Raw genomic sequence first — 23,457 nt, forward strand, 5'->3', positions numbered from 1 at the left:
TCCACTAGTGAAACCCATAAAATTTTGACATAGGTGCCAGAAGGATATTCTTCGGAGAAGAAGGATTAGCTCTAGTCTCTAGTAAAGGTGACAAGAGCAGAGAAGTTGATTGTAAGTGTAATTGCCAGGCCAGTTGGTAAAGTTTATCTACTGCCTTTTCCCTCCAGCCACCTCCATCAGTACAGTACCTCTTTTCTGCAGTCCCTACTGATCCTGGTGTCTTGATACTTTCAGACATGTGTCTTCTATTTCTTACTCCCAGATTATTATTTACTAAACCTGCTCTAAGGAAGAAAGAACTATTTCTTAGTTGAAAGATCATTCAGTTTGCATGTGTAATGGTGGTTGAATGCTGACTCTGCCACTTAGAACCTGTATCATTATTTCCTTGAGTCTCAGTTTCTACAGCTGAAAATGAATTTGATACTATCAACCCCATTAGGTTGTTAGGGAAATTCATGTGAGTATCCCAGCCCAGTGGTTCTCAATGGGATGGGAGTACATTTCGTTCCACAGAGACATTTAGCAATGTCCATTTCTGATTGTCTTTGGGGTGCTACTCATATCTAGTGGATAGAGGCCAGGGATGCTGCTAGCTAAACATCCTACAATATACAGGACAGCCTCCCACAACAAAAACTTTTTGTTCCAAAGTGTCAGTAGTGTCAAAGTTGACAGACCCTGCCCTAAACCAATGTATAACTCCTATTAGGTAAGTCTAGAATGGATATTAATGGACAACACCTTTAGGCATGACTCCTCCCAGGTACGTTTGCTTTTTATGAAAGGGGTTTTTGTGGTAAAGTCTCTTAAAACTGAAACATCTTCAGATAAAAGAAACTACATAGTAGAATTATATATTATAGGGTTAATGTTTTTTATACTTAGGACTGCTTCCTTGGGCCCATTGCAGTGAGGAGAGCCCACTTTTCATCCCTTGCTTTGTCTTCTCTTCCTCTCCTCACCAGCCTCGTGGGGCATTACCCTAGGATATCACCTCAGCATGCTTACTCCACATGAGTTTGGAATTGTACGTGCCACTTAGCTTTGCCATTGTCTTCTTGCATTTTTATTTTGTAAGAGTGCTTACTGTGTTATTGCCACAGATCTCATTTGAGAGTAAATTGGATATAAAGTCTAATAACATAGGCAAATTATGACTATTTCTGTATCTTGAGAAGTTCTTATTAAAGAAAATTATTTGTGTATGTGTTTTGGTGTTGTATATAGCAGGATCTGGGCAGAGGAAATGGGTGGACAGGAATTGAAGGAGGGCTAGATTCTTTGTATTTTGCTTCTGTAGGTTATGGTCAAATAAATAACAAGTAATTTGTTTTAGTAGTTCTTTCTCCTTTATAGGTTTCTGTTCTCCTAAGTAAATTTAAACCATTGTCTAGAAATCATCATCTGATAAGTACATGGTCCAAAGAAATGAATTAGTCAACTGTTTCAAAATCCAACACAATGACAATGATAATACCAGGTATTGAACAGTGAAAATGATTCTCCTTTGGGTGACATTGCCAGTGGCTGTTAACAGACAGAGCCAAGTAGTCTGCCTGTGGTTGTTCTTCTGTATCATTCTGGCAGATTAAATGGAAAGGTTAAACTTTCACTTTTTCAGAATTTGGCAGTGGCCATTGACCTTTTGCTTCTTGAGATGCTTTTAGCAGCATTATCTCAGCCTTTTGTTTTAATACATCAAAATTCACTTCTATTAATCTTAGAGTATACATTGTATAAGTTGTTGTAGGTGGACATAAAGATGAACAGGACAGTGCCCCTGCCCCCAGGGAGCCTGAAATCTAATAGGGAAGGCAGGGTGTAAACAATTTTCCAAGGCCAGTGAACATTAAATCAATGTATAAGAAGTGCCCTTATAAGAATCAGACAAAGATCCAGTTAATTCTAAAAACGATTAGTGAAGGCCTTACAGAAGAGGTAACCTTTGATTTCCATCTTAAAAGATGGGAAGGATTTTATTTTGATTGGGGAAGTTGGGAGGCCAGTGGAACATATTAAGCTAAAAAATGAGAGCCCAGTAAACAAGGAGACTCTATTCTTATTCCTTTTGATGAACATTGGGTATATCTGTGTGGTTGAAGTATAGGTTTTGTCAAGTATTGAAATAGCAGATCAAAGATATGGCTATTTAAGAACCAGATTACATTGTTCTTTGGAAGCTGTACTTAAAACTATGAGCAGGGATAAAAACGTTGTTTTGCAGGAGAGCAGTGAAAACTGCTGCTCCATGTTTTAGATGGCTAGCTCTGGCATCAGTATGAAAGGTGGACAGCAGTGAACATGTGGAAGCAAGGAAGCCTGGGAGGAGGTCATTGCAATAGACTGGGCTAAGAGAATGAGAACCTGAAGTCATTGAGGTGAAGATGGAAACGAAGTGATAGATGATAAGTAAAAGAACATTTAGAGGTAGGTTTGCCACATTTTGACTATTCTAGGATATACTTTTTTTCCCACGTTATAACATCTCTGAAATCTGGTTCTATTTTACAAGCGGTAGCATCTTGCAGTTGTAATTGGCAGCATTTTTCATTCTTTCTTTTTTCTTAGTGGTAAATAAAATATGGGTATATCTTAAAATCTCTGGCTTCCTAGACTGATATATGATACCAGCATTTGATGATTGATTGGATGGTGAGGATAAATAAAAAGGGTGAGTCAGAGACAGCTCTCAGTATTCTAGCCTGAGTGGTGAGGTGGTGGTGCCAGTAACTTAGACAAGAAGCGCAGGATGGGGAGTGAGTGTGTGGAGGCCAGGTTTGGCTTTGGACATGTTATGGTTGGGGCAGCTTTAAGATGCCTACGTGGAGTTGGCTCCTGGGCACGTGGATATAGTCCTTTTCTCCTTTCCCCTCCCCTCCCCAGGGATTGCTATGTGGAAGTCTCTGTGCTTACATCTTTATATTATTACATCTTAAGCAACATCTGAATGAAAAGTTTACTAGGTTAAACCATAGTTTTCAGAAGAGGAAACAGATGCCACTGTAACTAAAGGGTTAACCCAAGGTCAAACAGTTCAATAAGTAGCAGAGCTGAAGTCAGCCCCAGGTTTGTCTCTAGAAGCCTAAGCTCTGCCACTTACTAAGGTCCAGTTACAGAGGATTCTCAGGAACTGTTACCATAGAAAACATGTTAACACTATGTGATACATGAGATTGAGAGAGAAAATAGAACTTTGTCAGGTAAGGTGTCCCGGGACAAAACATTAGGGAAAGCAGCTGTACCGCCTCCTGTGCTTTGACTATGAGCATCTGTTCCTCTTCTCATCATACCTACTCTTCCAGTATTACTTCAGGCTTTTCAAGATCCATTGGTTGACTCTATCAGTTTGCTGCCATTCACATACTCAACAGTGTTTGGCAATCCAGCTCTGTACATAACCCTAATAAATTTACTTTCTTACCTTTCAAAACAACTGCTTTATTCTCCTATTTTCTCAAGTCGATATTCCCTCCTTCTTCTCACTTGCAGCTGGTAACCTCACCTCATATTTAATCACAAACAATAAGCAGTTGGAACATGAGTTCCCTCATCTTTCCATCAACAGATCTTCCATCCACTTTGTATTTGTTCTTGTACCCTCGGTTTTCCCTTTTGTTAAAATGGAAGACAGATCCTCACTCCATATAAGCCAAAATCTGCCCCCTTGTGCTTTGGATATCATTCCCCTCTTGACTTCTTAGGGACTTTGCTATCTATGGCACTTAATCCCTCCCCCTCTTCCTCCATCATTAATTAATATCCCCTTTTTACTGTGTCATTCCTGTTATCATTTCTTACGCTGGCCATATTTTTATGCTCTCTTCTTTACAACAAAATGTGAAAGAATTGCCTATTCCCTCTGACAAGTTCCCCAATAAATTGAATTTTAAGTACTGTCCTAATAGCAATTACTTCATTCAACAAGACTTTATTGCGTACCTACTGTGTACTAACCTATTTTCTAGGTACCAGGGATTCAGAAATGAATGAGACGAAAGAAGTTCTTGCTCTTACGGAGTTTCCAGTCTAAAAGGGGAGATAAATATAAATTTACAATAAATATGTAAACAAATAAGTAGAAAACTAAAACAGCTTCTCTTCTATTTTCCCTCTGATAAAACAGCTACACAGTCAGAACACCTACATCGTTAACCCTGAGCAGGCCACCTAATATCTTCACACCTTGGTTTCCTTATTAGTAAAGTATATTTACTGTTTATCTCACAGGGTTATTGAGAGAGAGAGAATGCATGGAAAGCCTATTGTAAAATATAAGACAATATAAATGTAAAGTATTGTTATTTGATTACACTGAGTCAAAGATTTGTATATTTGGTGTATTTAAGTATTTCTGTCAGCATTGTTTGCTATTTAGATTGTAAACCACAAGAGCATATGTCATGTCTTTTAGGATTGTTGTAGCTTTCATGCCTCTGGTTTCGGGGACTTTCTAGTAAGAATCAGTGCTAAATTGTTGATTGCTATTGCTCTGTAATATAGTAGAATGACTTGAGGGAAGGATTTCAAGTCTTGAATGTCATATGGGTGATTGGACTAAATAATCTATAAAGAACCTTCTAATTCTGACATTTCGTGATCCAAAAATAGAATAGTTGAAGGAAAATTGCCCCAGCCTCAGTGGAACAAAATGAATTTTATTTTTGGCAATAAGTGTGGTTTGGAACAAAATAAAACCATTTCATGATGTGTTCGAAGTTTCAGTCTCTATGACCAGATATCTAAGCTAGTATCTGTATTATACATGTGTAAGAAACAATGTGGTAGCACAAGCAGCGTTTTTATGAATCCTAGATATTATACTTCCTCTTAAAGCACCTACTTCTGTACTCTAGAGAAGAGATTTGCTCTAAGCTAGAACTATTGAGATTCTCATTACGACTGTTGCCCTGTACTAAAAGTAATGTTTCTTTTTTCAAAGGTACGCCAGCCTGTTATATGCGTCAACAACCATGTATTTTGTTCAATTTGTATCGATTTGTGGTTGAAGAATAATAGCCAATGTCCAGCCTGCAGAGTCCCCATCACTCCTGAAAATCCTTGCAAAGAGATTATTGGTAAGGGTCTATTTTATAAACATATAGAAATAGATTTGAAACAATCTTAAATAGTGTCTATTTGGAGGAAGACTGAAATAGACAATTTTCAGTGATGTTATTTTGCCAATATCCTACTGGATGGATTGGTCATTTGGCATAATCTGTAAGTGGAGCAATTGAGGAGCACAAAGCACCATGAGAAGTCTCAGAGCCTCCTGGAACTTTCGTTCTGGTAGAGGCTGTGCATGTGGACCAAAATATTAATGGTTTAAAGCAGCAGATGCTAACAGCCAAAAACAAACAAACAGAAAGGTCCACAGAGTTTAAACAGGGAAGTTCAGCTAGGAACATTGAGAAGGGATCCATGACACAGGTGGCCTTTAAGATGGAGATTTAAGGATGGATAAGTTTTCAAATGGTAAAGATTAGGGAGGGCATTTCATGCAGGGGGAATAGCATGCACTACAGTTTAGAAGTAGTAAAGTAAGGCATGTTTTTGGAAATGATCAGTAGTCTAGTTTGGGTCTGACTGTTGAAGTAAGACTGAAAATGTAAAATGAGACTCTATTTTTATTTTTTTTAACATCTTTATTGGTGTATAATTGCTTTACAATGGCGTGTCAGTTTCTGCTTTATAACAAAGTGAATCAGCTATACATATACATATGTCCCCATATCTCTTCCCTCTTGCATCTCCCTCCCTCCCACCCTCCCTATCCCACCCCTCTAGGTGGAAGGGAGGGAAATCACCGAGCTGATCTCCCTGCACTGTGCGGCTGCTTCCTGCTAGCTATTTTACATTTGGTAGTGTATTAGAGCAGAGCATCTTGAGTGACAGACTAAATCTGGGAACTGCTGTGTGGGTGAGAAGGGCGAGGTGGGCATGATGGTCTGAGCAAGGGGATGGCACAACCCAAAATGTGTGTAAGGAGTATCACTCAGGGGATGTGTGCAGGCTGGGCTCCAGGGGAGAAACGGGACGTGAGTAGGTCAGGTTGGACGTGCTTGCCCAGGTGAAGGAGAGTGTGATTCTGGATTAAGGGAATAAAAAAGAACATTCAGTGCTACAGTAGTGTAGGTAAGAGGGGGATAAAACTTGAACTAGAAGATTCTTGAAAAATAAAGCATTTAAAGAGCTTTTTTAGTGTTATTTCTCTTAGATTGTTAAAATTAAATGATTTTTATTTGGTTTTGCTTTAGGAAAAATTGAAAGTGAATTCATGATAGCATGAATCATAGAAAAAAACCTTTCAGAAAACTTAAGAAGTCATTGTCATAGTCCCAAGTTAGGCAAAATGGACTTAACTAAAATTTTTATAATGGAAAGGAAGGTATATATGCTGGAACAAAAGAACAACCAGTGGAACTTTGGAACTAAGTGATCTGAAAGGGGAGTCGGAGCTGGCTCCAAGGTTTCTTTCTTGAGTACCTGGATGGAGTCTGATAGAGGAATATTTCTCTGCTGTGCTGGAAACTGGAGTGTTAACCTTAGCCTCTACTTTTCTACCTGCACTGACCTTTACCAGGAGTCAGGTCTTTCCTTGCGGAATATGAGTTTTGTTGATTAAAATAATTCGAATGTTTTTTCCCCAGCTTCTTTTCACATCCCTTCTCCCTCCTTTATTCATTCATATGTAAGTGATATTTCGTAAATTCTCTCAAGTAAAATGGTTCATCCATCCTGCCATTTGGATAGAACATCCTGAAAAGAATATCTGTATATGCCTTTGCTATCATGATGCTGAGAAGTACAAAGAAGGTAACCACAGCATAAGTGAAGAGCTCTCAGGAAGAAAACATTTTGAGTGTGTTTGTGTGAGTTATTATGGGCATACAATTAGTGCTGTGATTTATAATCCATCGCAACTGGGTTGTTAGAATCAGTGAAAAGACACATTAATCTTTTCAGTTGTGTAACCACATATGTTTGAATGAATACATTGGTTATAATAATATATATCATAATATATGTATCGTATGTGATATATACAGATAATAATATGTATTTGATAATTATATCATGTACAGATAATATTGATAATATTTATACAACTTATTGGTTAGCTGTAAATATAATCATTGATTTTATCATTAACAGTTGTCTGGTACTCAAAATTTGCAGTCGTCCAAATGTGATCATTAATAAAATATAGCCTTTGCCTTCATTGAGTTTAATATAATAAGATACATAGGTAAGTAAACACAATATGATATTTTACTGAAGGTATTTCTTACGGTGTTATTTATCTTTTCTCAGGATTAAAGTACAGAAGAGGCCTAGGCAGCCCACGTGGTTATAAGGAAAAGGGTAGAAATTAAGCTAGAGAACTATATAGAACAATAAGAAAAGAGTTCATTTTAATTGTCATTCTACCCAAATCAGAATGAAAAGTTAGCTTTTTTTTTCCCTATAGGAGGAACAAGTGAAAGTGAACCTATACTGAGCCATACAGTCAGGAAGCACCTTCGGAAAACTAGACTTGAATTACTCCACAAAGAATATGAGGTAAATAATAATTAAAATGTTAAATGATGACAGCATTGAATTCAAGGTAAAACTGAGCTATCAGTCCCTGGACTTCTTAGAGTAAGCATCTAATGAAATCTTATTTTAAATGCCAGTTTAAAAATATCTTATTTGATAAATTTTTTCTTTTTCCCTTTCCTATTTCAAATAGTGGAAGGGAACAGATGGAAACATTTCGTTTTTTTCTTTCTTTTAATTTTAAATTTGTCCTCAACAGAAACATTGTTTTGTAAGTTACTCCCTCAAGAGGTGGGAGATAAAGGAAACTCCCTTGTAAAAGTCAGTCTTCCAGCCCCCACAAGGCATTGTGAATGGTCTGGCAAACAGGGACTATAACCGTCATTCTGTTTTTGTTTCTACCTATAAATTCACTGCTAATTATAAGTCTGATCAGTTCTGGTAAAGAAAATATACTTATGTCAGCTACCAGCAAAGAGATTTTGGTGTGAGATATGCTATTTCCTAATTCTTTTTTTTTCCCCATGTAAAACAGTGGGGTTTTTTTTAAATAAAAATTGTGTATATTTAAGGTATATAACATGTTTTGATATACATATACATGGTGAAGTGATTACATCAATCAAGCTAATTAACATAGCTGTCTCCTCACATAATTACTTTGTGTGTGGGGTGAGAGTACCTGAAATCTACTCTCTTCGCAGATTTCCAGTATACAGTACAGTATTATTAACTATAGTCATCATGTTATACAGTAGATCTCTAGACTATCTCTATCCTGTATAACTGCAACTTAGCACACCTTGAACCAGCTCCCTATTTCTCCCACCTCTCCATTTCCCCCACCTTGCACGCTTGGTAACCACTGTTTAACTCTGCTTCTATGTATTTGACTCTTTTAGATTCCACATATATGTGAGATTATGCAGTGGTTTTCTTCCTGTGAAGGTGATTTGACATGGTGATGGAATTTTTTCGAAATTAGCTTCATGTTAATGGAATACATATACTTTTGAATAAACATTAGGCCCAGTTGTCATTTTATATCGACTAAATGAGGGATATTATTGCTCTCTTCCTTTGACACAAAATATTTTTAAGTTATACTATGTAAATGGAAACTGCTTCAGCTGCTTTAAAAATTTTTTGAAATAAAGTGGGACATAAATAAATGAGTAAATGTTCATTCATATGTTTTCCTGTTTATATTTGTTTATTCATTAATATATTAATTCAAACAAGTAAAGTGATTTTCTCATTTTATAATGCTATTTAACTTGAAATGTATTGTAATTTAAAATAGTAAATAGCACTATCTGTGTTAGCTCTGAAACGTATTCTTATTTACTTAATATTATCACACTTAGATGCTAATCAAATTAATCCTTTAGAAGATCACTGGCATATTGAAGTTTATTTTCTAACAACAAAATTTCTGACAATCTTAGTTTAAGGTGAAATATCCATTATAGATGAATAAATTGTATCACAGAAAAGAGTTCTAACCCCAAATGTTTAGTTACTGGATTTAAGGTAGCAAGCAGTTCCACATGGGGAAAACTAATACTTGGAATAGCCTTAGCAGTAATTAAAGATCCAGAATGTAGAAGAGTTAAAAATTAACTACAGGTACTATTCTGAAGTGGAAAATGAAAGGACATGGTATGTGGTTTTACTCCTACTTCAAATATAGAAGCAAAAATATAGACATCAAACAAAACTATATATCTTGATCAAAACTGTATTTTTAAATTCCCCTCAGTAAAGCAATTAAACATGCCTCAGAATTTTCTTCTGAGGAATCTACTTCCTTGTTGAATTCATGTGCCTTTTCGTGTTTTATGGATATCTAAAATAGAATCAAAGATTCGACATTTTAATTTTTTTAAATCACAAACTATCATTGAATTAAAATAAAAGCAATGGAAATGCCTTTTTTTTTTTTTTTAAAGAAGATGTTGGGGGTAGGAGTGTTATTTATTTTTGCTGTGTTGGATCTTCATTTCTGTGTGAGGGCTTTCTCTAGTTGTGGCAAGCGGGGGCCACTCCATTGCGGTGCGTGGGCCTCTCACTATCGCGGCCTCTCTTGTTGCAGAGCACAGGCTCCAGACGCGCAGGCTCAGTAGTTGTGGCTCACGGGCCTAGTTGCTCCGCGGCATGTGGGATCCTCCCAGACCAGGGCTCGAACCTGTGTCCCCTGCATTAGCAGGCAGATTCTCAACCACTGCGCCACCAGGGAAGCCCGGGAATGCCTATTTTTATCAGAGTCAAAATACATTTTGAGAATTTCAACTATATGTGACTTTCTGTCTGCAAAGCTTTTCTGATGCATAAAGAATCTATGTATCTACAGAATTTTGAGTATAAAATTTAAAAGCACATTGGCCTCACTCTAGCATATGTATGTGTTTAGTGTCTCTGTCTACCTGATGGCTATGCAATGCTTTTTTAGGATGAAATAGATTGTCTACAGAAAGAGGTAGAAGACCTTAAGAGTAAAAATCTCAGCTTGGAGTCACAGATCAAGACTATTCTGGATCCTTTAACCTTGATGCAGGGCAACCAAAATGAAGACAAACATCCAGTTGCAGATAATCCAAGTAAAATTGACCCAGAAACTGTAGCAGAGTGGAAGAAAAAACTTAGAACAGCTAGTGAAATCTACGAAAAAGTGAAAGATGATGTGGAAAAGTTGAAGGAGGTAAGTTGTGGTTGTTTTTAAAATTCTGTAGTATTTTAAGTACCTTCAAAAGTATAAGTCACCATATTATTTTGAGTCATCATTAGATGATTTGGGGGGAAAGGACAGAAATCCCTGGATGAGCATTTATAAGAAATAGGAAAACTTTTTCTCCTTAAATGTTATTAGCTGCCAAGAAATATCAGGTGGTTCCATTTGTGACTATAATTGGAGACTCTGTAGTGCCTCTATATGAATTTGCATCTTCTTGTGGAAGAGTGACATCAATTTAAAGGATGTATTTCTATTCCTCTCACTGTGGTTTGGCTTAATTTTGTTTTTTAAGCTTATGTTAGTGACTACCCTGTATGCATAAAGACAAACACCTGTCCATTTCCCTACCTATAAAATGAAAGGTTTAGACCATATCTTTTCTAGCACTACCATTCTCTGATTTTTTTAATATTGTAAATAGTTAAATATTTAATGACTGCTTCCAAGAGAGCTGTGAGTAGCTGCTTTAGACTACTCCATGAAAGAGAATGTTTGGCTTATGAGGCAGGTTCATTTTTTTCAATTATTCTTCCATCCATACAACAAGATAAAGAAAGCATAGGTGAAAAGAGCAAACCTCTAGGATTTTCCAGTCTAGGAAAGGAGATGAGATCCATGCTATCAGCACTAGAGGTAATAATCAAGTGCTGTAGAGCTTTGCTGGCCAAAGGGACTAGCCTTTAGCTTGACTTCAAGTTTATCCACAGTGGAGTCTTGTGCTGAATAGAGATGGTTTTGTGGTATCCAGGTCCACAACCACCCATTCAGCCTATGTGCATTCTCTTAAAATACTGTTACTGTGCTGAATTACTAAATCCTGCCTCCTGAAATCATTAATGCTCCATATGATATTTTAAAGATGTGCTACCACATACTGATCTTCAGTGAGGTTAAGTAGCAGAGAAGTATCTGCAGCTTAGTGTGAATACTAAGTCATACCCATGTGTAAAATAAATGCCATTTAGGCTCAGAAAAGGCCACGATGAGACAAAGAAGGGAACTTAGTGCTTTTAGAGAAAAAAGAAACTACAGACATAATTGCACTGAGTTTGTTACAAGTTTAGGGGAAGTGTGTAATTTCTTTGGTTTTCGGTAGCCAACATTATTAGCATTTTGTCTAAGAAGAGAAGAGGACATGAAAAGGAAATACAGCTGGGAAGTCACAGTATTTATCTATCAGCCATGTCCCCTGTAACTTTTCTTCTTCCTGAACCATCAGTAAGTTCTATAGGGTCTCTTTTATAGTTATTGAATTGCATTTAAATTTTTGGTAGTAAATGTTTCTTAGAGCATGAAGATGTGTATGAAAACTTTACTCTGGGCTTATAAGAGTGGTATAGGGAAAAAAAAAAAAGAGTGGTATAAGAGATGTATGTAAAAGAGAGCTACATAAAATACAGTTTTTCTTTGTTCTTTTAAAGGTCACGTGTTAAATTCAATACCCAGAGCTACCCTGAGACCTCACAATTATCTGGGATATTTAATAAGCCCATTTTGGATGCCCAGTGAAGATATTAGGTAGAATTAGGCAATAAGCTGGGACATAAATAAATTTTAAAATGCAGCGGCAAAACTTGAATGTAAAGTACAAAATAACAACATACTGTAAATCAAATATAGGAGTACTAAACATTCAGAATAAAGGAATACCTAGAATGAGTGAAATGGACTTTTTTTCTTTGAAGTTTTGGATTGTATCTTATTTTTTTATACAGCAGGTTCTTATTAGTCATGCATTTTATACACATCAGTGTATATATGTCAATCCCAATCACCCAATTCATCACACCCCCACCACCACGCCCTGCCACTTTCCCCCCTTGGTGTCTATACATTTGTTCTCTACATCTGTGTCTCAATTTCTGCCCTGCAAACCGGTTCATCTGTACCATTTTTATAGGTTCCACATATATGCATTAATATATGATATTTGTTTTTCTCTTTCTGACTTACTTCATTCTGTATGACAGTCTCTAGATCCCTCCACGTCTCTACAAAAGACCCAGTTTCATTCCTTTATATGGCTGAGTAATATTCCATTGTATATGTATACCACATCTTCTTTATCCATTCGTCTGTCGATGGGCATTTAGATTGCTTCCATGACTTGGCTATTGTAAATAGTGCTGCAGTGAACATTGGGGTGCATGTGTCCTTTTGAATTATGGTGTTCTCTGGGTAAATACCCAGTAGTGGGATTGCTGGGTCATATGGTAATTCTATTTTTAGTTTTTTAAGGAACATCCATACTGTTCTCCATAGTGGCTGTATCAATTTACATTCCCACCAACAGTGCAAGAGGGTTCCCTTTCTCCACACCCTCTCCAGCATTTGTTGTTTGTAGATTTCTGATGATGCCCATTCTAACCGGTGTGAGGTGATACCTCATTGTAGTTTTGATTTGCATTTCTCAAATAATTAGTAATGTTGAGCAGCTTTTCATGTGCCTCTTGGCCACTGTATGTCTTCTTTGGAGAAATGTCTATTTAGGTCTTCTGCCCATTTTTGGATTGGGTTGTTTGTTTCTTTAATATTGAGCTGCATCAGCTGTTTATATATTTTGGAGATTAATCCTTTGTCCATTGATTCATTTGCAAATACTTTCTCCCATTTTGAGGGTTGTCTTTTTGTCTTGTTTATGGTTTCCTTTGCTGTGCAAAAGCTTTTAAGTTTCATTAGGTCCCATTTGTTTACTTTTGTTTTTATTTCCATTGCTCTAGGAGGTGGATCAAAAAAGATCTTGCTGTGATTTATGTGAGAGTGTTCTTCCTATGATTTCCTTTAAGGGTTTTATAGTGTCCGGTCTTACATTTAGGTCTCGAATCCATTTTGAGTTTATTTTTGTATATGGTGTTAGGGAGTGTTCTATTCATTCTTTTACATGTAGCTGTCCAGTTTTCCCAGCACCACTTATTGAAGAGACTGTCTTTTCTCCATTGTAAATCCTTGCCTCCTTTGTCATAGATTAGTTGACCATAGGTGCCTGGGTTTACCTCTGGCCTTTCTATCTTGTTACATTGATCTGTACTTCTGTTTTTATGCCAGTACCGTATTGTCTTGATTACTGTAGCATTGTAGTATAACCTGAAGTCGGGGAGTCTGATTCCTCCAGCTCAGTTTTTTCCCCTCAAACCTGCTTTGGCTATTTGGGATCTTATGTGTCTCCATACAAATTTTAAGATCTTTTGTTCTAGTTCCGTAAAAAATGCATTGGTAATTTGATAAGGATTGCATTGAATCTGTAGGTTGCTTTGGATACTATAGTCATCTTCACAATATTGATTCTTCCAATCCAAGAACATGGTATATCTCTCCATCTGTTGGTATCATCTTTAATTTCTTTCATCAGTGTCTTATAGTTTTCTGCATACAGGTCTTTTGTCTCCCTCAGTAGGTTTATTCTTAGGTATTTTCTTCTTTTTGTTGCAATGGTAAAAGGGAGTGTTTTCTTAATTTCTCTTTCAGATTTTTCATCATTAGTGTATAGGAATACAAGAGATTTCTGTGCATTAATTTTGTATCCTGCTACTTTACCAAATTCATTGATTAGTTTTAGTAGTTTTCTGGTGGCATCTTTAGGATTCTCTGTGTATAGTATCATGTCATCTGCAAACAGTGACAGTTTTACTTCTTCTTTTCCAATTTGTATTCCTTTTATTTCTTTTTCTTCTCTGATTGCCATGGCTAGAACTTCCAAAGCTATGTTGAATAATAGTGGTGAGAGTGGACATCCTTGTCTTGTCCCGGATCTTAGAGGAAATGCTTTCAGTTTTTCACCATTGAGAATGGTGTTTGCTGTGGTTTTGTCGTGTATGGCCTTTATTATGTTCAGGTAGGTTCCCTCTATGGCCACTTTCTGGAGGGTTTTTATAATAAATTGGTGTTGAATTTTGTCAAAAGCTTTTTCTGCATCTATTGAGATGATCATTTGGTTTTTATTCTTCAATTTGTTAATATGGTGTATCACATTGATTGATTTGTGTATATTGAAGAATCCTTGCATCCCTGGGATAAATCCCACTTGATCATGGTGTATGATCCTTTTAATGTGTTGCTGGATTCTGTTTGCTAGTATTTTGTTGAGGATTTTTGCATCTATATTCATCAGTGATATTGGTCTGTAATTTTCTCTCTTTGTAATATCTTTATCTGGTTTTGGTATCAGGGTGATGGTGGCCTCATAGAATGAGTTTGGGAGTGTTCCTTCCTCTGTAAATTTTTGGAAGAGTTTGAGAAGAATGAGTGTTAGCTCTTCTCTAAATGTTTGATAGAATTCACCTGTGAAGCCATCTGGTCCTGGACTTTTTTTTGTTGGAAGATTTTTAATCGCAGTTTCAATTTCATTCCTTGTGATTAGCCTGTTCATATTTTGTATTTCTTCCTGGTTCAGTCTTGGAAGGTTATACCTTTCTGAGGATTCGTCCATTTCTTCCACGTTGTCCATTTTATTGGCATAGAGTTGCTTGTAGTAGTCTCTTAGGATGCTTTGTATTTCTGCAGTATCTGTTGTAACTTCTCCTTTTTCATTTCTAATTTTATTGATTTGAGTCCTCTCCCTCTTTTTCTTGATGAGTCTAGCTAATGGTTTATCAGCTTTGTTTATCTTCTCAAAGAACCAGCTTTTAGTTTTACTGATCTGTGCTATTGTTTTCTTTGTTTCTATTTCATTTATTTCTGCTCTGATCTTTATGATTTCTTTCCTTCTGCTAACTTTGGGTTTTGTTTGTTCTTCTTCCGCTAGTTCCTATAGGTGTAAGGTTAGACTGTTTGAGATTTTTCTTGTTTCTTGAGGTAGGCTTGTATAGCTATAAACTTCCCTCTTAGAACTGCTTTTGCCACATCCCATAGGTTTTGGATTGTCATGTTTTCACTGTCATTTGTCTCTAGGTATTTTTTGATTTCCTCTTTGATTTCTTGAGTGATCTCTTGGTTATTTAGTAACATATTGTTTAGCCTCCATGTGTCTGTGTTTTTTACGTTTTTTTCCCTGTAATTCGTTTCTAATCTCATAGCGTTGTGGTCAGAAAAGATGCCTGATATGATTTCAATTTTCTTAAATTTACTGAGGCTTGATTTGTGATCCAAGATGTGATCTATCCTGGAGCATGTTCCATGTGCACTTGAGAAGAAAGTGTAATCTGCTGTTTTGGGATGGAATGTCCTATAAATATCAATTAAATCTATCTGGTCTATTATGTCATTTCAAGTTTGTGTATCCTTATTAATTTTCTGTTTGGACGATTTGTCCATTGGTGTAAGTGAGTTGTTAAAGTCCCCCACTATTATTGTGTTACTGTTGATTTCTTCTTTTATAGCTGTTAGCATTTGCCTTATGTATTGAGGTGCTCCTATGTTGGGTGTGCATATATTTATGATTGTTATATCTTCTTCTTGGATTGATCCCTTGATCATTATGTAGTGTCCTTCCTTGTCTCTTGTAACATTCTTTATTTTAAAGTCTATTTTATCTGATATGAGTATTGCTACTCCAGCTTTCTTTTGATTTCCATTTGCTTGGAATATCTTTTTCCATCCCCTCACTTTCAGTCTGTATGTGTCCCTAGGTCTGAAGTGGGTCTCTTGTAGACAACATATATATGGGTCTTGTTTTTGTATCCATTCAGCAAGCCTGTGTCTTTTGGTTGGGGCATTTAATCCAGTCACATTTAAGGTAATTATCGATACCTATTACCATTTTCTTAATTGTTTTGGGTTTGTTTTTGTAGGTCCTTTTCTTCTCTTGTGTTTCCCACTTAGAGAAGTTCCTTTCACATTTGTTGTACAGCTAGTTTGGTGGGCTGAATTCTCTTAGCTTTTGCTTGTCTGTAAAGCTTTTGATTTCTCCATCGAATCTGAATGAAATCCTTGCTGGGTAGAGTAATCTTGGTTGTAGGTTCTTCCCTTTCATCACTTTTAGTATATCATGCCACTCCCTTTTGGCTTGTAGAGTTTCTGCTGAGAAATCAGCTGTTAACCTTATGGGAGTTCCCTTGTATGTTATTTGTCTTTTTTCCCTTGCTGCTGTCAATAATTTTTCTTCGTCTTTAGTTTTTGCCAGTTTGATTAGTATGTGTCCCGGCCTGTTTCTCCTTGGGTTTATCCTATATGGGACTCTCTGTGCTTCCTGGACTTGGGTGGCTATTTCCTTTCCCATCTTAGGGAAGTTTTCAACTATAATCTCTTCAAATATTTTCTCTGGTCCTTTCTGTCTTTCTTCTCCTTCTGGGACCCCTATAATGGGAATCTTGCTGCGTTTAATGTTGTCCCAGAGGTCTCTTAGGCTGTCTTCATTTCTTTCCATTCTTTTTTCTTTGTTCTGTTCCACAGCAGTGAATTCCACCATTCTGTCTTCCAGGTCACTTATCCGTTCTTCTGCCTCAGTTATTCTGCTATTGATTCCGTCTAGTGTATTTTTCATTTCAGTTGTTGTATTGTTCATCTCTGTTTGTTTGTTCTTTAATTCTTCTAGATTTTTGTTGAACATTTCTTGCATCTTCTCAATCGTTGCCTCCATTCTTTTTCCAATGTCCTGGAGCATCTTCACTATCATTATTCTGAATTCTTTTTCTGGAAGGTTGCCTATCTCCACTTCATTTAGTTGTCTTTCTGGGGTTTTATCTAGTTCCTTCATCTGGTACATAGCCCTCTGCCTTTTCATCTTGTCTATCTTTCTGTGAATGTGGTTTTTGTTCCACAGGCTGCAGGGTTGTAGTTCTTCTTGCTTCTGCTGGCTGCCCTCTGGTGGATGAGGCTATCTAAGAGGCTTGTGCAAGTTTCCTGATGGGAATGACTGGTGGTGGGTAGAGCTGGCTGTTGCTCTGGTGGGCAGAGCTCAGTAAAACTTTAATCCGCTTGTCTGCTGATGAGTGGGGCTGAGTCCCTTCCCTGTTGGTTGTTTTGCCTGAGGTGACCCAACACTGGAGCCTACCCGGGCTGTTTGGTAGGGCTAATGGCGGACTCTGGGATGTCTCACACCAAGGAGTACTTCCCGGAACTTCTGCTGCCAGTGTCCTTGTGCCCACGGTGAGCCACAGCCACCCCCCACCTCTGCAGCAGACCCTCCAACACTAGCAGGTAGGTCTGGTTCAGTCTCCTATGGGGTCACTGCTCCTTCCCCTGGGTCCTGATGCACACACTACTTTGTGTGTGCCCTCCAAGAGTAGAGTCTCTGCCTCCCCCAGTCCTGTCGAAGTCCTGCAATCAAATCCTGCTAGCCTTCAAAGTCTGATTCTCTAGGAATTCCTCTTCCCGTTGCTGGACCCCCAGGTTCAGAAGCCTGACGTGAGGCTCAGAAGCTTCACTCCAGTGGATGGGCTTCTGTGGTATAATTGTTCTCCAGTTTGTGAGTCACCCACCCAGCAGTTATGGGATATGATTTTATTGTGATTGCGCCCCTCCTACCATCTCATTGTGGCTTCTCCTTTGTCTTTGGATGTGGGGTATCTTTTTTGGTGAGTTCAAGTGTCTTCCTGTCAATGATTGTTCAGCAGTTAGTTGTGATTCCAGTGTTCTCGCAAAAGGGAGTGAGAGCATGTCCTTCTACTCCACCATCTTGAACCAATCCTGGACTTTTTTTCTCATGTTTCCAGGGCTAAGTGAGTTTTGAACAATTATGAAGCCAGTGTTGAGAATGCAAAATATAATAGTTAGCTGAAGTCTTCATTACTCTTTTAGGTGCAACAAATAGGCAGAACTCTCCCCTTTGTAACTTTACCCACCTGATTCTCCTGAAGTTGAAACTATCTCTGATAGTTGAGGAACTAGCCAGCCCATAAAGAGAATCTTAGAGAGCCACAGGACTGGTGAGAGACCTTGACAGAGGGGATGGGGAAAAGAAATCAAATGAGGTTCTAATTTAAGCCTGTCATTCATCACCAAAAAGCATTCACTAAGTGCCTCCTCTTATGAGGGCTTAATTCATTGTTTGTGTGTATGAGGAAGTAAATTACTTTTCCTGTGTCTTCAGAGGGGCAGTAATGGTATTTATCAGTCACTTAAAGAATTAACCCTCCACAGTCTTGGTTGGTTTGCACCCACGAAGATAAGCAGGTGCTCAGAGCTCAAAAGGCACCTAGATGAGTCTAAGTGAGAGAGTTAGGCTTGGTGCCCAGAAGAGTGTCCTCTGTCCTGCTTCTCTTGTCATCCTCTTGGGGTATTTGTGTGTTGACGGGCAAATAATATAGTCAGAAGTTCTAGAAATTATTGGTCAGATTTTTAAAATCTGTTTTCAAGTTTTGTTGGTTTAAATCTCTTTGTTGACAAATGTTCTTGTGACCCCTTCACTTTGAATGTTAATGTTCTAGTCAGACAATGAATTCCTCTTGCCAGGTTGGTAAGATTGGTTCCTAGTCTAGGGAGTCTTATTTTTTGTTGGAATTGGAAAACACAATGACTAGGGGTTTAAATGAAGTAGCTTTTAAGAAGACTACAATAGACACACTACTTTTTGGGCTGTCAAGAATCAATATTGAGCTTCTAGATTTCCTAGCAATTAATGTTTTGTCATGCAGTTTTTAGGTATCATAGAACTCAAAAAAGAAAATCATACTTGGGATTTTTTTTTTTTGGCGGTACGTGGGCCTCTCACTGTTGTGGCCTCTCCCGTTGCGGAGCACATGTGCCGGACACGCAGGCTCAGCGGCCATGGCTCATGGGCCTAGCCACTCCACGCCATGTCGGATCTTCCCGAACTGGGGCATGAACCCGTGTCCCCTGCATCGGCAGGCGGACTCTCAACCACTGCACCACCAGGGAAGCCCAGGATTTTTTTTTTAAATCAAAAGAGAATCCATAGAATTTATTAGAAAACATTGATTCAATTCTGAGAGTCCCAGAATTTGTGAGCCAGAGCATTTGAGAAAGCCATTTTGAAGAAAGCAAGCTATGTTATCACTAAAAACTATTTTTAAATAGCAACCAAAAATCAATCCCATAGCTCAAGATTCTTAGCATTAGTTTTGTGAATAATTGCATGTGGTATAATGTTATCATGCTTAGAGTATTCAGTTATGTGAAAAAGGAAAAGAAAAAAACATATTTGCCATTAGTTTAGTCCCTTAATGACTCTAAGCTGACTAACATAGTTCCGTTTATTTCCCTGGATAGGGGATTTGCAGAGTGCTTGGGGAATACGGATTAAAAATGCTTGGTTGTGTTCACAGTTTCACAAGTCATTCCCAGCGGTGATTTTAAGCTTCTGAAGACATGTTCTAGTATTCAGTTTTCTGATATTGTTGCTCTAAAGAATACAGATGGCTCATGTCATTATTTTTACAAGGCACTTTTGTTTTAACTTGTGCTTAATTATTTTCAACATTTTTTTTTTCTAAGGCAAATAAAAAATTGAAATTGGAAAATGGTGGCCTGGTGAGGGAGAATTTACGACTGAAAGCTGAAGTTGATAACAGATCACCCCAGAAGTATGTATTTTGCTAACAGAGCAATGTTTCAGGTTATGTCAATGTTTTAGAATAAGCTGCTGTTATAGTTTGTGTTTGTCATTTGACTCTTTTCATTGAAGCATGTAAGTTTAAATAGAATGTCTTACCTCTAAACATCAAGTGTATACTTATGTTACTGGTAAAATCTTAGTCATAGTTAAGACTAGTGTTGAAGAAAAGATTTCCCTCTGATACTTTCTCTGTATCTGATTAGCAAGAGGATTGTTTTATGTGACCTAAGATAGGTGAGCCTTCACTTCGTTTTACATGTAACTGTTTAGTGGTCCTAACAAAGAGTAGGGAGAGTAATATAATGCCCTTTAGATGTTTTCTGAAATAATCATAGTTAAAATTCATATAGCGCTTTCTCTTTGCCAGGTACAACAACCTGTGATATAGAACTATTATTATTCTCCATTTACAGATGATGAAATAGAGGCATAGAAATCAAATTAATATTTCTAAATTTGCACTGCTAGTAAGTGGTGGAAATAGGATTTGAACCAATGTAGTCTAGCCCCGGAATCTGTGTTCTGTTACATTACATTGAAAACTATTAGACTACCCATTATACTAAAAAGCCTATCTGAAATAGAATTTTAAGGCATCATTTGTTGAATTTTGGACTGATTTGAACTATACAGTTAAATGAATTTATTCTTTTATGATGGGATAGTTTTCACTCCATTCCAAAAGGTAAGCAGTTGGAACTATTGACCCACTTAACAGTTAGTTTAAAATGATAAGAAACCATTGAGAGTTAAGACTTGAAGATTGAGAAAAGATGGGAAACAGTGCTTAAGGTTGTTATTTTTCTGGGAAAAAAAATGACAAGTGAAAAGAGAATATGGCCCCCATCCCTCTGAGGAGTGGCATATCAGAACTCCACACTTTTCCCATCCAACCATTAGACTTCATTTTTTCCTAATGGAAAAAGACAAAGACAGACATAAACAAACAGTGGAAATTTATCCTACCAGACGTAGTTCTCTGCTTGTCATTTGAAAAGGAGAAAATATTGCCTTCAGTAGAACAAGTGTAGTATCCAGAAATGGTACAAATAAACCATAATTACTCAAAGCAGAGATAACTAACCAATAGACAAAGAAGCATAGCTTTTACTTTTAAATAGTTCCTTCCCCTTTTTTCTTTCACTTCAGATAATGTTGTACTTTGATGAATTAGTGAAATAAACTTAAGAAGTGTTGCCATTATTATATGGCGGTTTGAGTCTCTGCTCTTCTCATTTATTGGCAGCTCGCCTTGCCAGTCATAGTAATGCTTGTCCATTAGCCATTTCCCACGGCAGGCTGAATGGAACTAAAGCCATTTTGTTTGTAGCTTTTATTTCTTGAAAAGTTGCCCACCAGATTTCAGATTTAATGCTAGCCACCAGGATGTGTGTTTTTAAATAGCCATGACTCCTACCTGATAAACAACTGAAGAATCTTATCTAAAGAAACCTCACTGCTGTCTATTCTAACAAGCAACCACACTTCTGAATCCCATATAACTTTGGGATTTGCTATCTTTAACTTCCATTCCTTCCCTTCAGGGGAAAGGAACAGTTTCACTTAAAAAGCGATTTGAACTGACCCCTATTCCTGATCAATTTGCAATGCATTGAGGTATTAAAAGCATGGCTTTTGATTTATAGCCTTAGTTTACTCTGCATCACAAAACCCTAGTGGGATTCAGAGAGAAGCTGACCACAGCTGAAAATACCCAGATCTGGTTCACCTGAAGAGACCTCCTATTCATATTGAAAAGAATATGAAATTTCAAGAGTTTAAAAGTAAATGCAAGCAAATAAAAAACATCTATTCCATTTCATTGCCTTGATTAGGAAGTGCCTTGACAAATTATTTTTCTCTTATCTACTTGGTTAGGTGTCAAGGTATACTTTTTATACACATGACCTTAGTTTCTGATGTATCTTTCAGGTTGTGCAGACATATTCTACAAATCGTGCAGAAGAGAGAGCTTTAAAATTTAGATACTAGAGAGGAAAAAAATTAGGAAGTTATATTTGTTAGCTTGGACTGCCATAACAAAATACTATAGACAGGGTGGCTTAAACATTGGGTATTTATTTTCTTACAGTTCTGGAGGCTAGAAATCCCAGATCAAGGTTCAGCAATTTCGGTTTCTGGCAAGGGCTCTCTTTTAGGCTTGCAGACAGCTGCCTTCTCACTATGTCTTCACATGTCAGAGAGAGAGTGTGCATGCTCTGGTCTCTCTTCTTATGAGGATGCCAGTCCTGTTGGATTAGGGCCTCATCTTTATGGTCTCATTTAACCTTAATTACCTCCTGAAGACCCTGTCTCTGAATATAGTCACATTGGGGTTTAGGGCTTCAACAAATGAATTTGGTGGGGAAGTTGGGAACACAATTCAGTCCATAGCAGAAGGTATTTCTTTTTAGGACACTCAAGCAAATATCATGCTATTGCCCCAAAACTAGACTAACATCTGGTGTCAACAAGGGGGACTTAGACATTTACCTTGGTCTCAAGTAGATAGTATTGTATAAAAGAAATAAATTTTATAATTTTTAAAAACAGTGCTATAATCTTTAAAATGAAATCTGGATTATCATTTATCTCCTATGCTATTGTTTTTCTAGTCTATCTTTTACCCTCCATTATATCCAGTCTTAAAGTGTACCTGCATATTTTTCCTTTCTCAACTTTAACTTAAAAGCCCTTTTGAGCAGTGTGGCAGATATCCTACTAATCGTACTCTTCTAGGTTTCAATAATATCCATTCTATTCCTTGTCAAAAATTCATTGTCTCGATATCTAAACTGGTGGTCCAGAAAAATGCGATCTTTTTCTTTGACTTGATGTAGCCAAAGACTTCCTGAATTTGTCTTCTAATTTGTTTCAGCTGGAGAAAGCCGTCTGTTTGCCCTTTCAGTTTTCTCTAACATGGACTCCTAAGAGAATCAGATTTAATATTCAGAACTCAAGAGGTGGTGGTAATGTCCTTCAGTTTACAAGACTGTTATGCGAAGAAAACTTACTCTCCCAACCCAGAAATGCTAAAAGTTTATTTACTTGACAGTATCCTAGGTGCTTTGAACTATACAAAATAAATACTCTTTCTGACCCCTAAAGTAGGTTAGGTTCCCTTGCTGTAATTTCTCTTACTACCTTGTACTTTCCCTTTTTAGCACATATCCCAATTACTAATAATTAATGTTTTGTGTAATTATTTGTTTCATGTTCTTCTGTTTGAGTGAGGACTATAGTTTTATTCACGGTTGTAGCCCTGCATTTTATAGTGTTCTGGCTAATATTCTGCTCCTAGTATATATTTGTTGAGTAAATGAATAAAAACGTAGCTCCCAAGACTATGAGAAAACAGACAGACAAATCCAGAATATGGTACAATCAATTGGAAAAATGACCAGATTTCTTCATTAAATCATTGGCAAAATGGGAGGGGAAGCCTGATTTACAATAAAAGAGGACTAAGAGATATAATAACCAAATGCAGTACATGAATTTTGTTTGGATATTGATTAATAACAAATGTCAGAAGACATTTTTGAGGCAATTGGATATATTTGAATATGAACTAGATATTAGATGATACCAAGGAATTACTGTTAATTTTGTTTAGGTCTTATGGTTACTTAACAAAATGTCCATTTTTTTTTTAGAAATGCATACTAAAATATGAACTATAGTACATTTTAACAAAAAAAGGGATATATGTATATATATGTGTGTG

The 23,457-nt window shown here is 37.1% G+C and overlaps 1 protein-coding gene across 1 annotated transcript in view; it reads left to right on the forward strand.

Moving 5' to 3' along the window:
• The window catches only part of OBI1 (ORC ubiquitin ligase 1), a 46,078-nt gene that overhangs the window by 4,551 nt on the left and 18,070 nt on the right, over positions 1-23,457 (forward strand). The window contains exons 2-5 of the mRNA XM_027116033.1: positions 4,943-5,078; positions 7,475-7,566; positions 9,998-10,246; positions 19,610-19,698. Coding sequence (XP_026971834.1) covers positions 4,943-5,078; positions 7,475-7,566; positions 9,998-10,246; positions 19,610-19,698 — 566 coding nt within the window. The remainder of the gene's footprint in view (positions 1-4,942; positions 5,079-7,474; positions 7,567-9,997; positions 10,247-19,609; positions 19,699-23,457) is intronic.

The sequence above is a fragment of the Aethalodelphis obliquidens genome, unplaced genomic scaffold, assembly GCF_003676395.1.
Source record: "Aethalodelphis obliquidens isolate GAN/ISIS:26980383/991018 unplaced genomic scaffold, ASM367639v1 scaffold15, whole genome shotgun sequence".
In the NCBI taxonomy this organism is placed as follows: Eukaryota; Metazoa; Chordata; class Mammalia; order Artiodactyla; family Delphinidae; genus Aethalodelphis; species Aethalodelphis obliquidens.